The 14,037-nt window shown below is 46.0% G+C and overlaps 1 protein-coding gene across 1 annotated transcript in view; it reads right to left on the bottom strand.

Moving 5' to 3' along the window:
• Positions 1 to 14,037, bottom strand: part of LOC146268280 (protocadherin-15-like) — a 106,196-nt gene that overhangs the window by 52,905 nt on the left and 39,254 nt on the right. The window contains exons 11-18 of the mRNA XM_084709441.1: positions 13,043 to 13,249; positions 12,811 to 12,831; positions 11,231 to 11,365; positions 8,533 to 8,682; positions 6,761 to 6,954; positions 5,577 to 5,709; positions 5,187 to 5,266; positions 1,357 to 1,450 (exon numbers count right to left, since the gene is read on the bottom strand). Of these exons, the coding sequence (XP_084565567.1) occupies positions 1,357 to 1,450; positions 5,187 to 5,266; positions 5,577 to 5,709; positions 6,761 to 6,954; positions 8,533 to 8,682; positions 11,231 to 11,365; positions 12,811 to 12,831; positions 13,043 to 13,249 (1,014 nt within the window). The remainder of the gene's footprint in view (positions 1 to 1,356; positions 1,451 to 5,186; positions 5,267 to 5,576; positions 5,710 to 6,760; positions 6,955 to 8,532; positions 8,683 to 11,230; positions 11,366 to 12,810; positions 12,832 to 13,042; positions 13,250 to 14,037) is intronic.

Raw genomic sequence — 14,037 nt, 5'->3', positions numbered from 1 at the left:
GAGGAAGAAGATGACATGCAGAAAGGGCCCAGGTTAGATATGCATGCACTTATTCTGTGAGACACCCGTGTGAGTCAACCCTCACAAGCCTGTGTGTGTGAGAGTTTTGACTGTCTTTGAATGAAGTACATTCAGGAGGGGAGTCCCTGTTCTTCATGTGTCATGTTCCCATGGTTACCGAAGTTCTAATTACAGATTTAAACCCCTTGGTGCCACACAGATCTCTCTCTCTCTCTCTCTCTTTCTTTCAACTCGCTCTCTCTTTATCTCTTCCTTTCTGTCACTTTTCTTTCTCTGTCTTCTTTTTTGTACATTTATATCTGAATCTCCGTCTCTTTCACAAACACACAAACACTTTCCTTTCTCTTTTTTTTTGCTCTTGCCCTTCTTCGTCTCCTGCCCTCCTTATCTCTTCTTTCCTTACAATCCTTAATCACAGACAACCTCTTGCACATCTCAGACAGGACCATATCTCTCTGCCTCTGGGTGTCTGCTCTGCCTCTTACGCCATTGTTACAGCTCCTCCGGCAGGGTCAGCCAGTGTAGGCTTTCCTCCCATGGAGACTTCTGTGGTTTACAGGGGGGTACATGAACACTCCCCTGGGCCTGGACAGATATCAGGGCAGTGGTGCAGGTGTGATAGAGGGTGAGTGGTCAATACAATACTTCAATTAACACTGGGGCGGGGAGAGAGAGAGGGATGGATGGATGGATGGAAAGAGAGTGAGGAAAGAGGTACAGATGTTGAGAGAGAAGTCTCTCATGCAGTGAGTTCAGATCCTTCTTCTCTCCCTCTCACACAAAAAAACACTGAAGCATTCCCAACAGCTATAGACCATGAGGTGAGTAATAAGCACAGTGTTTATACTGTGTGAACTTGTAGGAGGGAGGGCGAGGGCAATCACAGTGGTGACAGCTCATCAGCTAATGCTTATTACCCATCATGCACAGTCTCTTAAAGAGAAGCCAGTAATTCACCTGGGCGAGGCAGCCAGACAGCTGGTAAATTGGGCCAACTGAGGTTAAATCTGATTAAATCAGGATGGTTTATATGGCTATTAGCTCATGCTGGGAGACATGGACTAGAATTCATATTCTATAGGTATCTGCTGTGTGCACAAGTGCGTGTGTATGAGCAACCGTGCTTGTGTGTGTTTGCGGAAAACAAATTGAAAAAGACAGCTTCATCTGTGTCTATACACCATGCTCCCAGGCTGTTCATGATGACATCATCATGCCCCCAAGCTATTTAGGATGACATCACCGTGCCCAGGGTTTATGATGCAATCACCGTGCTCGGGTTCAATGGCTAACCCAGGACAAGGCCCAGCCTCAGGGATGCAGAGTCTCTCTTACCCCTCCGGGGTTTCCGTCAGAGGCCGTGACTATGAGACGGTACTGGTCCGTGGTTTCCCTGTCCAGGGGCTGATCCAGCAGCAGCAGACCAATCCTGGAGAAGCAGGGGGGGGGGAGGGAGGGGGGAAACAGACAGCAAGTGTTAACACAGACACATAAAGCTCATTGTATTACAGGCTTACGTTCCTTTCATCTTTATTTCCATTTCAACTACAGGGGATTTATAGCCAATATCGCTTTTCCCTCTCTCTGCTAAGCACCATCTGAGTGGGTATATCTAGTGGCCCTGTAGGACAGGCTTAGCCTATATTTGGTGATATTGCTTACAGATACTGTTGACAATTGTTCTAGAGAACCATAAGGGACTGATTGGTAGCATAGTAGAGAGCTATTGACAAAAGACTGGAATCCACTTGCTTGGATAACTTTCGACAGCTGCCGTAAAGCACACACCTTTAAAAACCCATGACAACAGAGGATAATGCTTGCTTGCTTGCGTGTGTGGTGTGCGTGGGTGCGTGTGTGTATGGCGTGTTGTGTCGAGAGAAAAAGCAGACTGCAGCCCATGCTTTTTTTTTTTACAAAAGGATTAGACAGAAAAAAATGTAATCTGTTCAAAATGAGAGGAAAGAGCAGGTGGGGCTTAAAAGAGACACAGTGAGAGACAGACATCGACACACACACGCACACACACATGCACACACATACACAGAATCAAACACACACATGCAAGCTCTTTACCCCCAAAATGTGCAGAATCAAGTGTATTAATTTCTCCAGATGACATTGGCAGTCTCTGCTCTGTGTAGTCTGACACTAGCAGTCCACACAAACGGAAGGTTGAGTTATCTTTGACAAACACAAATTCACACACACACACACACACACACAAACACACAGACACGCACACAACACACACTCACAAACCGATTACGCTGCCACACTCTGACAGCCAAACGGCCAGGGCCAGTAACAGCAGAAGTCTGAATGCACCGGTGTATTAATGCCTGTCACTTTTACATTTCCTCTCTGTGCGCTCTCTCTCTCTCTCTCTCTTTATCTCTCTCTCTCTCTCTCTCTCTCTCTCTCTCTCTCTCTCTCTCTCTCTCTCTCTCTCTTTCCTTCTCCCTCTCTTTCTCTTTTTCCATGTCTCTCTACCTCGCTTTCCCCCACCCTCTCGCTCGCCCTCTCTCCCTCTCTTCATTTCCCTCCCCTTTCTCTCCTGTGGCTGTAATTTAGCGCTCAGTCTCGCCCCGGGGGGAACCACATCCCGCTCTCCTGACCTCACTTCCCCTTCCTCTCCAGGCTGCACCCACGGAACAGAACAACCATTTGGAAATCTGACATGAAAATTGCTCCAAGCTCGATTAAGGCTGCCCGATCTCTCCGAGCGCTGGCTCTTAGTTATGGCTGGCGAGCACTTGTTTCTTCTGCAAAGCCACCGGTGGAGCATCAGTTCAGGAGGGCAAGAGCAGCTTTTCACGGCTGACAACATAAATATGCAGCGCGGCGCAGAGAGTTGTGTGCTCCACAGTCTGCCGATTGAGTTCATGTTTATTTATACCACAGCCGCCAGGGCCTAACCGAGCCCCATCCCGTCTCGAATCAATTCCAGGAAACAACACCCCGGTCAGGCATGATGGAGGTGAATATGGTCATGGAAATGACCAAGAGCATGGTGGACTTGACCATGATGGTCGAGGTGATAATAAGGATGAACTGTGGATCCCAGTCCTCAGGGGCTCCTTGTCTGGATAGCCAGTAGGAGGAGTGAACTCTGTTCCAGGCTGAGAGCACGCTGATCGGGTATGATAGCAGCCGGACAGCCGGTGCCCTGGTTCTCAGAACCCAGGAGAACGATGAAGGGAGGGAGTGGGAGGCTGTCATACAGATAGGATCTTGTTAACAGCCCAGAGAAGAGCTGGCGGTCAGAATGGGAGTGGAGACAGGCAGAGTTTATATCTGATGGCACGGCCTGTTGGTGTTTGATTGTTCTGTTCCTCAAGTGCATGTTGCAGTGCCTGTGGAAAAGCAACATGGTTTTGGATCTAGGGTTTTTTTTCTTCGTCTGGTTCCAGGTAGTGAGGGTTCTGTACTTGTCTCGGATATTTAGAATGGGTTTTTGGTTGATGGTCTTATGCTGTAACGTGGTCAACAGACCGAGCTGCAGTCATATGTCTTCCTGAGGAGGAAAACAGGAAGCAGAATTCCCCACCCTCTCTCTTTCTTCCTCTCCCCCTTGTTCTTCATCTCTAACTCTCTCTCTCTCTCTCTCTCTCTCTCTCTCTCTCTCTCTCTCTCTCTCTCTCTCTCTCTCTCTCTCTCTCTCTCTGTCTCTCTGTCTCTCTGTCTCTCTCTCTCTCTCTCTCTCTCTCTCTCTCTCTCTCTCTCTCTCTAATACTGTCTCTCTATCTCTCTCTCTTTCTCTCTCATACTCTCTCTCTCTCCTTCTCTTCACACCCTGGTCCCTCAGGGTGACCTGCCCCATTTAGAGGGAGTTATAGACTAGAGAGCCCATTATTCATATTAGCTGTATCGAACCAGCACCATATGTGGCCTGAATCCGAACATGCAGCAATGCACAATACACCAAAAAACGTCCACTGCACCACTGAAGAGTGGCTGGGCTTGAAAAATGAGAGAGCAGAGCAGAGCTCCGTATCTCAGACACTCATCAAGCATGCATTACCAGCTAATTATGCTTCCATTCATCACACTCTGTATCTGCACCTGACGGATGATAGGGGAGAGCCATTCGACGGGGAAAGTGATACTGTATGTGAGGAGGGAGTATCTTGGCCACCTAAAAGGCCCAGCGTGTTTGTTTTTAGATGGAGTCAAGTCGTACAGTATCTGGTTTGGAAGAGATAAACGCAGCAGCAACAAATGTCTCTGGTGGTGTAGATAGCTACACAGCGTTGTTTTTCGCTGCAGCCGCCACTCAAACAGAGAAGCAATCATCCCGCTATTGAGAGAGAAAAAAAAAAAGCTGCAGTTCTGCCAGGAGAGTAAACAAACTAAACAAAAGGACAGGACAACAATGGAGACCAAATAAATCTCAGAAATCCCCCCCCCCCCCAAACTGGCCTCAGTGAGTAGCTTGTAGGGGGGGAAGAGAGGAGCGAGAGATGGAGAGAGGAGGAGCAGTTGTGATCAGAGCGTTCTGCTGTTCTCAGTCTCTCCACATATCCTTCCATCCTTATTCACTTGTTTATTTGAGGGACAGTAAACAAACACTGGTCGTGTAAATTTGTCATGCCCCTGTCCCCCTCCACATCCGTCTCTATTTGTTCTCCTCCTTCTCCTCCTCCCATCCCTCGCTCTGACAGACAATATAGGTGAGGGGCAGCTGATGACGTTTTCTAATATTCTTCTGGTTGGCTTGAAGCACCTCCACTTATACTAGTCCCTCCATCGCTCGCTCTCTCTCTGGCTCGCTCCTCCCATGTCTCTACCCAGAGGATATCTCTATATGGAATCGCTATGACACTTAGGGCCTCATTTACTAACAGGATTGCGCCCATTTCAGGCGTAAAATTTTTAATTTCACATCTTTTAACAGTGCGCTAAAGGGCGGAGTAAGGCGCTGATTGCCCGACGAGGATTTGGTTTGATAAATACCAAGCAAAATGTGGAAATACACCCTGCGCTATTTGTGGTTGGGCAAAGGCGCAGATGAAGATGCGGTCGCAATGTTAGTAAATGAGGTCCTCAATCTTCTATGACTCAACACAAACCATCTGCCCATGCATTCATCCCTAAATCCAACTAGCCAGCTACATCCCTTAGTACAGCTACACACTGTGTTCTTTAATAATAAATGAGCTTACGTTTTCGAGAGGTTGAAGACCTTCTGGGAATCACCACTCACTATGAGGTATGTAATTGGATCGTTCTCTCTGTCGGTAGCCTATGGAAACCGAGGAAAGGTGTATCGAATGAGTCATCATTATTCCACAGAGATGTACATAGATGTACGAAGGTATCCATTAGGAGCAGTTTGCAACCATTAAAATGTAGATTTATGTATGTTTATGGCCCCAATGCCCATCCCTAATCGGCCAACTCTATGAAAAGTGTGTGTGTGTGTGTATGTTTGTGTGTGTGCATGCATGCTTAAACGTGAGTGATAATCGTTCAACTCTGACTTTAGGCCCATTAAGTGTGCGTGGATACAGTGTTTGTGCAACCATGTGTGCGGTTGTGTGTGTGCTTCTGACCTGAAGGTTGACCAGGATGGCTCCTATCCTCATGGCCTCGCTGACCTCCACGTTGTAGGTGAAGAGGGGGAAGCGTGGGGGGCTCTGGTTGTTGGGGGGGAGTACTTCGATGTATACCGTAGTGATAGTGCTCCTGACACCAGACAACAACAATATCACATTAGGCAATGGCTAGAATCCTACAGCCTATACGCCGCAGTAGGTTTAATGGTATATCAGTCCAACACAACTCTCGTTTAATACTATTGTACTACTGTAGACCTCACACAATAGATAGGCCACACAGCATCTACTATAACCAAACATAGTCAAGAAAATATCTGTAATGGAAAAAGCACTTAAGATTCCAACCCACAGCCAAGAAGTTTTATCTTGAATAAGCTGTGGGATTGCACACACATACACACAGTGTTTGGCAAGGCCAATTGATTTGTATTTGCTCAGTGAAAGTCAGTCATGGTGAACTATCTTTTGAAAAACCCATTTCACTAAACCGTCCCAAAGTTTTTTCCGCCTGCACCTAAGAATCCCAAAGAAGTATGACGTTGGTTTCTGGAAACGCTTTAACAACGTATCAAAACAACCAACATGGTAATTATTATTTAATGACCGGTTGAAAATAAAGGAGAAAATAAGACAAAGATGTCTTTGTACACTATGATAGAACAAGCGGCCATCTGCTGCCTGTTTCCTAATGGCCTGTCATAATATTGAATTATCATAATTCACCTTGCAGGACCCTCTTTGGAGGACAAACAATGCTTTTGAAAGCTGGATTCAGAACTATGAAGTGAATCTGTACGGGCATGCTCCAAATAAAGAGTGCCATCTGTGAAAGAAAATTGATGGTGCAAATAAGGGATTATGTGAAACAGCTTCTGATCATTAATACATGTTTGCTGACTGAAAGATGAATACAGTAGCTCAGACATGTAGAAAAGCATGAGTTGACAAATGACCAGAAAGCGCACTTGATATGAGAATACATGGCTAGGACTGAAAGAGAATCTATCTATATAACAGAGTATAATAAAAGAAGCCCACCGCCACCACAATGTGAGGGAATAAGAGGATGATGGATATATGGATGTATTGATGGATAAAAGAAACGACCCCATAGATCATTCTGGATGTTCCATCTCGATGGTGTGGGCTATAATGTGACTGGAGGTGAGTGGGTGTACCTCCTCTGGATCTCTGGAGCGTTGTCGGAGGCCCTCACGGTCAAGGCGTAGGAGCGGCCGACGGGCAAGGCCACGCCGGGGGCCAAGGTGATGCGGCCTGTGCGGTTGTTGATGATGAAGTCCCCCTGGCCACCAGCCAGGATGGTGTATGTCACCAGACCATTCAGACCCTCATCTGCATCGGCTGCTGTCAGCTAAGGAGGCGGAGAGAGAGAGAGAGAGAGAGAGAGAGACAGAGAGAGAGAGACAGAGAGAGAGAGAGAGAAAGAGAGAGACAGAGACAGACAGAGAGAGAGAGAGAGAGAGAGAGAGAGAGAGAGAGAGAGGGAGAGAGAGAGAGAGAGAGAGAGAGACAGAGAGAGAGACAGGGAGAGACAGGTACAGAGACAGAGAGAGAGAGAGAGAGAGATGGGGGGGGGGGGTGAGAGTGACATATGTGCATCACTGACATGTCTATCGAGACAGGAAAGCAGAAAACATTCTCCAGGCAGGGGGCAACTCTGTTTGGTGGGGGGTCCTACCTGCCTCTGTAATGATAGGGGAATATTCTGGTACACACATTACTTCTGACCCATGTCTAACACAACCAATTGGTGACATTTACCACACATAACGCTCTGCATTACTGACCTTTGCTTATACAGCCAACAGCCTGTACTCCCCTGCCCCCTGCAACGTTGATGCTAATTAAGGGGTCGTAGTGATAGCTTGGACCTGAACTATGAATGACAACTAATTAACAACACATCTTTTATTAGAAGAAGGTAACCCCAGGGGGTATGCCTTTCGTCCTTTACAAGTGAACATCAAAGTGAATCGGTGATAAAACCCCCTTCGTGTGCATCTGATACTGTGAGTCTGATCTTCAGACGGAACGCAAACTTCACATCCGGCGCGCGCCACATTATCGGAGGAACTTACCGACCATACTACACTTGAGGCTCATTCATTTGAACCCCCCCCCGCAGCTCCTAGAAAGGAACACCTCCAGGCAGGCCTCAGCCCCGGGTCCCCTGGAGGCCCAGCCTCTCCCAGTCGTGAATGTCTGAACCGTGAAACGGTTTCGCATCGACTAAAGCTGCATCCTGCCAGCCCGAGCTGGGCCTCTCAGAGAGGCTTCTACAAAGCTGTTGAATGCCCGTCTCAGCCTCTGCGTAACCCCTGGTCTCATTTCACCAGACCCAGTGACTGGTTTTTAAGATAGATTCAACTTTGATATCTTAACGTGCGAGTGTGTGTGTGTGTGAGTGTACGGTAGGTGAATTTGTGTGTGTGTGGGTGTGCATGTAAGCTGGTTTATCGACTGTGAGATAAAATATAATGTTCCGTCTATCTAATAAGTCAGTACTGGGCCCCCTATGTCAAAAAGAAGAACTGTGCACCTTCCTGGAAGGAGGGGATTCGATAAAACATACATGTATGCATAATGCATTGACAAAGCCACATTTTCACCCACAAATATTTCCTTTCACAAAACTGCAAAGAGTGAGTTCCAGGCATAGATGTAGACCTGTGCTGGAGAGTTGAGTTAAAGTCATGCGCTAAAGCTAGTTCATCTTTTTTAATCACAACTGTTAATTATGTTCGTGATGAGAGAGAGAGAGAGAGAGAGAGAGAGAGAGAGAGAGAGAGAGAGAGAGAGAGAGAGAGAGAGAGAGAGAAAGAGAAAGAGAAAGAGAAAAAGAGAGAGAAAGAGATAGAGATAGAGAAAGAAAGAGAAAAAAGAGAGAGAAAGAGAAAAAGAGAGAGAGAGAGAGCACAGTGTGGGTTACCTGTATCACAGTTTCTCCTGGCTGCATATCTGTGAACACCTCCACAGTGTACGAGACCTCAGCAAATGTTGGAGTGTTGTCGTTGGCGTCGATGACCAGGATGTTGACGGTCACGGGGCTGCTCTGCTGGACACCGTCTGATGCCATCATCTACCAGCAAAGAATAATCAAACATGAAGGGCAATCCATGTGGAAGAAGGTTAATATAATATAAAAATGACTTTGTAGCCTTGATGAAACCAGGTTTCCTATTATCATAGTTACATGTAACTATATGGTTAAGTAATAGCAATATGCACTTCAAAACACTTGCCACATTGTCCATCAGTATCTAGTTAGGACTTAGATGGATAGGTTTTAAGAGAGCAGATGAATATCAAGGCTCTTCAGGGACGATGGGCAAATACTCCTGACCTCCCTGTCGTGGCTCCTTAACTTTTGTGCGAGGCAAAGGGCAAGTAAAAAGGGAGTCAATGGAAGAGCAAAGGGAGAGCGGAAGAAAGCAAAGGAACATCAAGAAAATAGAGTTGAAGAAAAAGAGTTATACATATAAATAGATTCATTTGTCATTGACAAATCCCTGTGTTTAGACTGAAGGGCAGTGGCAAAGGAGACTGAGGCAAAGGCTTCACTGGGAGAGAGGGAGCGAGGGTAAAAAAGAAGGAGGGGGGGAAGAGAGAAAGGGGTAGAGGATGCAATAGGGAGAAACAGAGATGTATAGGGAGGTATAACAGAGAGAGGGCAAAGAGAGGGAGGTATGCCAGAGAGACAGAAAGCAGGTCTGAGAGAGAAAGAAAAAGAGTGGGAGAGGATGACAGAGAAACAGAAGAGAAGACGACAGGACAAGTCTGAGACTGAGAGGATTAATGCCTACAATTTCCCAGAGTTCTGTACCAGTGTTCTATATTTCTCCCTGCCTTCCTGACCAACGATGGACTGAATCAGAATGTGACTGAATACACATGCATAGACAAACGCACACACACACACGCACACAGGCGCAAAAACACACACACACACACAATCGAGTGGGTGAGATAAAAATGATAACATGCCTGAATTTTCTTTACCAGGAGAATGACATAAATCAAAGGTACAAACTGGCCATATACATCCCTTGATTGCTCCACAGAAAAGTTGAAAAGGGACCCTTTCAATAAAAACGGAATGCTTTAACCTCTGCTGGAAATGTCAACGAAAATATTATAACATTATTCCAATTGTAGAGCCAAAAGAATGAATTAATTTTACATAATTATGAGCTCTAATACGTTCCCATCTCAGCAATGACAACATGGAAAGCCATCAAAGCTTTTCTACAGAGATTATAATAAACAACTATTGTTAGTGAGTATTTTGGAAGAAAGGAGTTTATGTGCTATTAATTTGCACTAGAGCCCAAATAATAGACGTGGAACCAAATGCAGATGCAAACACTTCAGCTTTAATACGAGCAGATGCGTGCAGAACGTCAAAAGCAGATAAACAGATACAAAATACTCAGCAGGCGTTATGGCCTCTGATTGCAATATTCAAGAGGCTAGCTAATGAGTTACATTCTCACATCTCTTTGTCACCGACTTTCTGTCAATCTCATTTTCACGACTCGACAGCAGAGCAACACCGCTTCGACAAGCTATTCGTGTTGCAAGCCTTATATTAAAGTTTGTGTTACAAGGCTCCTCTTAACCAAGTCAGGCAGACACACTAACACAAGGGTGCACACACACACACATGCACGCGTGCACACACACACACACACACTCACATACACACACACACACACACTCATCAGTGTGAAAAGACTCCCACTCATTCTCTTCTGCTTTTGCAGGACATTGTGCAGGACTTGTGCCTGTCTACTGTGTTCTTAATATTGACATATTGAAGCTCTCTAATAGGGAATAGGGGTGTGGGAGGGAACCACACTTTATTCATACAAACACAAAAAGCTAGGTACAGGCAGCTACACCACAATCCCCCAAGCACATTTTTGAGTTTGAGATTGTATTTTTGAAGGAAAAACATGCTTGGAAAAAATCAATAGTCACTACTAATGAGATAAAGAGATTAAAAAAAGAATAAGAAGACCGATGAGGAGCTAAACACAAAATGGTTCTGAATCTCAACTCTGTTTCCCACGTAATGTTGAAACTGAAATTTAGAAACTGAAATTTAGATTTCCTGTGTGCTTACATTATTCACTAATCAAGATAACTAGTCATTGGATACAAGTTAGTATGTTCTCATGTAAGCTTGCTATTACTAAAAGTAGATTGTGTGTGTGTCAGGGTTAATAGATGTTCGAGATCAGGAGAAAGTACTGGGTAAATGTCCCTTGTCATGACTACAAGGAGAGTTCCAACTATGAACTCTCTAGTCTGAGTGATCATGTGTTGGGAGCTGTGAATCTCTTTCTCTGAGACTGTTGTAACGTCATTACTGCCTGACTGTCACTATCTATGTTTACATTCTTGTGCCCTATAAAAGATGGTCCTCCGGCCTTCAGAGCGGAGAGAGACATGATTGAGACCTAAGCCTGGTGTTGTGTTGTCATGACCATTCATGACCGTTGCGTACGACCTATCATTTCAATCAAGCAGGGAAATATCAAACACATGCAGGACAGGCGTGCCCTGAGGACCAGGGTTGGGAAGCACTGCTTTTGGGTGTAGTCCTCCATAGGTTAAAGTCCTACCATGAAGGTGTAGGTCATCTGCCTCTCCCTGTCCACCGGCATCAGCAACTTGAGGAAGCGGGCGATCCCAGCGGTGGTCAGAGAGAAGACGGCTGTGTAGTCGTCCATGGTAATCTTCAACATGGGGTCTTTAGTCTTCGAAAACACACAGACGTTCAGAAGAAAATATGTTACCATGGTGATGTGGGCTGTTGTGATTCTCCATCAAGGCCACAGATGTGAAACTGGGAGACACTATTAAGAGGATAGGGCTGGTTAGTCAGTCAGCGAGCAGCTGACAGCAGGCAGACAGGAGCATATTTCAGAACATGGAGCTGAGGAGGCCTAATGAAGAGTGAGATGACTCCCCTGGAGCTAACAAGAGGCAGAAACATCATCCGTTAAGTTCCCACTGATCAAAGAACAAAACACATCACCAGCCTTTCTGCTGTGGGAGAGCCAATCAGCTAGTTGGCTCGTCCACACTGGCAAGACGTCAAACGCTATGACATATAGAATTTTCCATCATTCTCAAATAAATGCCAATAGTTCAGTTCAACTGTCTAAACAAGTTGCTATGTGTCCCAGGGTTGCAGCTGTTGCTTTGTTAGGATGATTCATGTCTGGCAATGAGGTCTCCATGTTTGGGTAAACACAAGAACTGCCTTGACTATTGATTCTGTTATCTATGTTCCACTTTGATGTGTTAATCTTCCACAGCACTCAGTAAGAGAGAGAGAAAGAGAGAGAGAGAGAGAGAGAGAGAGAGAGAGAGAGAGAGAGAGAGAGAGAGAGAGAGAGAGAGAGAGAGAGAGAGAGAGAGAGAGACAGAAGACAGACAGACAGAGAGAGAGAGAGAGAGAGAGAGAGAGAGACAGAAGACAGACAGAAAGAGAGAGAGAGAGAGAGAGAGAGAGAGAGAGAGAGAGAGAGAGAGAGAGAGAGAGAGAGAGAGAGAGAGAGAGAGAGAGAGAGAGAGAGAGAGAGAGAGAGAGAGAGAGAGAGAGAGAGAGAGAGAGAGAGAGAGAGAGAGAGAGAGAGAGAGAGAAAGAAAGATAGAGAAAGATAGAGAAAGATAGAGAAAAAGATAGAGGGAAAGTGAGAGTGAGAGGCAATGAGAAGGCGATGTCTCCGTGGAGTTACTGTGCTGTGTGTGTCGTCTGAGGTAATGAATAATACAATCATTTCAGCATCATAAACACATTCGAGAAGATCCCGTTGACAGAAACAGACACAAGAGGCGAAAGTTGCTGTCTTGTGGTGTGTTGCCATCGAGTTAGAATGTGTGTGGTTTCCACCGTGAAAATAGAGTTTGAGAACTTAGATAACCTCATCCAGTCAGCCCCTGTTTGAAAAATGGGTGTATTCAGCTGCCATCACCTCCAAGGAGGAGGGGAATACAAAATAGCAGAGGGGCACGCACAGCAAACAAACACGGCAGACATTGGTGAGAGAAAAACGTGCTCCTTTGGAGGGAAGAATGACACTCTAGTTTAATGCAATCAAACACACTACTGGACAAGACTGCATGCTGCTACCGCTAGCTAACACACCACTTCAAAAAGAAGAGTCGGGGAATGTCAAGCCAACCCATTACGTACAGGTGTTGCACCAGGCGCCAGCTACAAGTGGGAGACAAAACAGTGACACAATGACTGGGACAGTCACGTAGAGGAAAACATCTTACCCATGTCTTTCTTTCAATGTTTTAACTCCAAGGATTGTCTTTGTGAAATGGGCTACAACCACAGTTTGCGTGACTGATGTGTGCGCGTGTTTATCCTGACACGTGTTTATTTGTGTGCGCGTGCATAGGCGTGTGCTTCTATGTACCTCCTCGATGTCGTTGTCGAGGGCGATGATTCCCAGGGGGGTAGTGAGGTTGGCGCTGGCTGAGATGGTGGTGCCTACAGGGGCAGACTCGCTGACGTAGCCCTGGTAGGTAACAAACTGGAAGTACGGGGCCTGGTTGTTTTCATCCAGGATGTTGATGACTAGGTCTGCGTAAGCGGGGAGGGGATGCCCGTTGTCCTGCTCAGCCTGGAGGAGGGTGGTGGGAGGAAGAGAGAGAGACAGAGAGAGACAGAGAGAGACAGAGCAAGAGAGAGAGAGCGAGAGAGAGAGAGAGGGGGATCATAAAGTACATGCCCATCAGTCCACATACATGTTCCAAATACTTCATGTCATATCACCATGGTGATGTCTCCAAGGCCCTTGGTGCCCAGGTACATATGGACATAATTCCCCTGAGACTGTCATTTCAATTACAGACAGACTGTGCTGCAGAATTTAATTAGATGACCATTTTGGATTAGGCTCCAGTAATTGGCAAAGCACTTAATGCAAATGCCATCATCGGTGAGAAATAGATGGTAATTAAAGAGTCCAGCTCCTACAAGTCAGCAGTAAGAGAAAGAATATCATTCTAGTTCTCTTCAATCATACTCCAAATACAGTTTCCGTTGCATCCCATTTACGTAGACTGTATTTGATCCAGCAGAAGCCAACTCGCGTATCAGTGGGAAACTTAGACGTCGAATCGAAGCATGTCGCTTTGCCATGTGGGTCTGCTCAATTGACCCACTGAGGCGGGTAATATGACAAGCGTTTACAGAAATAAGCCTCGTTATCGAAATGTCAGCGTTGGTGTTGGCTGAAGGCCATCGAGAGCCTGCGTGGGCGGAATAGCTAAGGAAGGTGGAAAGGTCTACCAGGACGCTCACAAGACATTGCGAGAACCTCAGACACACAAGTCCAGGCACTCTTCCCCCCGGTTAAGGCCATGCCCCATAGCACCCCAACCCCACTTCAAAGTCTGCTTGCTACTC

The sequence above is a fragment of the Hypomesus nipponensis genome, chromosome 11 (assembly GCF_054491055.1).
Source record: "Hypomesus nipponensis isolate SF chromosome 11, ASM5449105v1, whole genome shotgun sequence".
Classification (NCBI taxonomy): Eukaryota; Metazoa; Chordata; class Actinopteri; order Osmeriformes; family Osmeridae; genus Hypomesus; species Hypomesus nipponensis.
The sequence above is the reverse complement of the archived record's forward strand: the minus strand, read 5'-3'. Positions and strand labels throughout refer to the sequence as shown.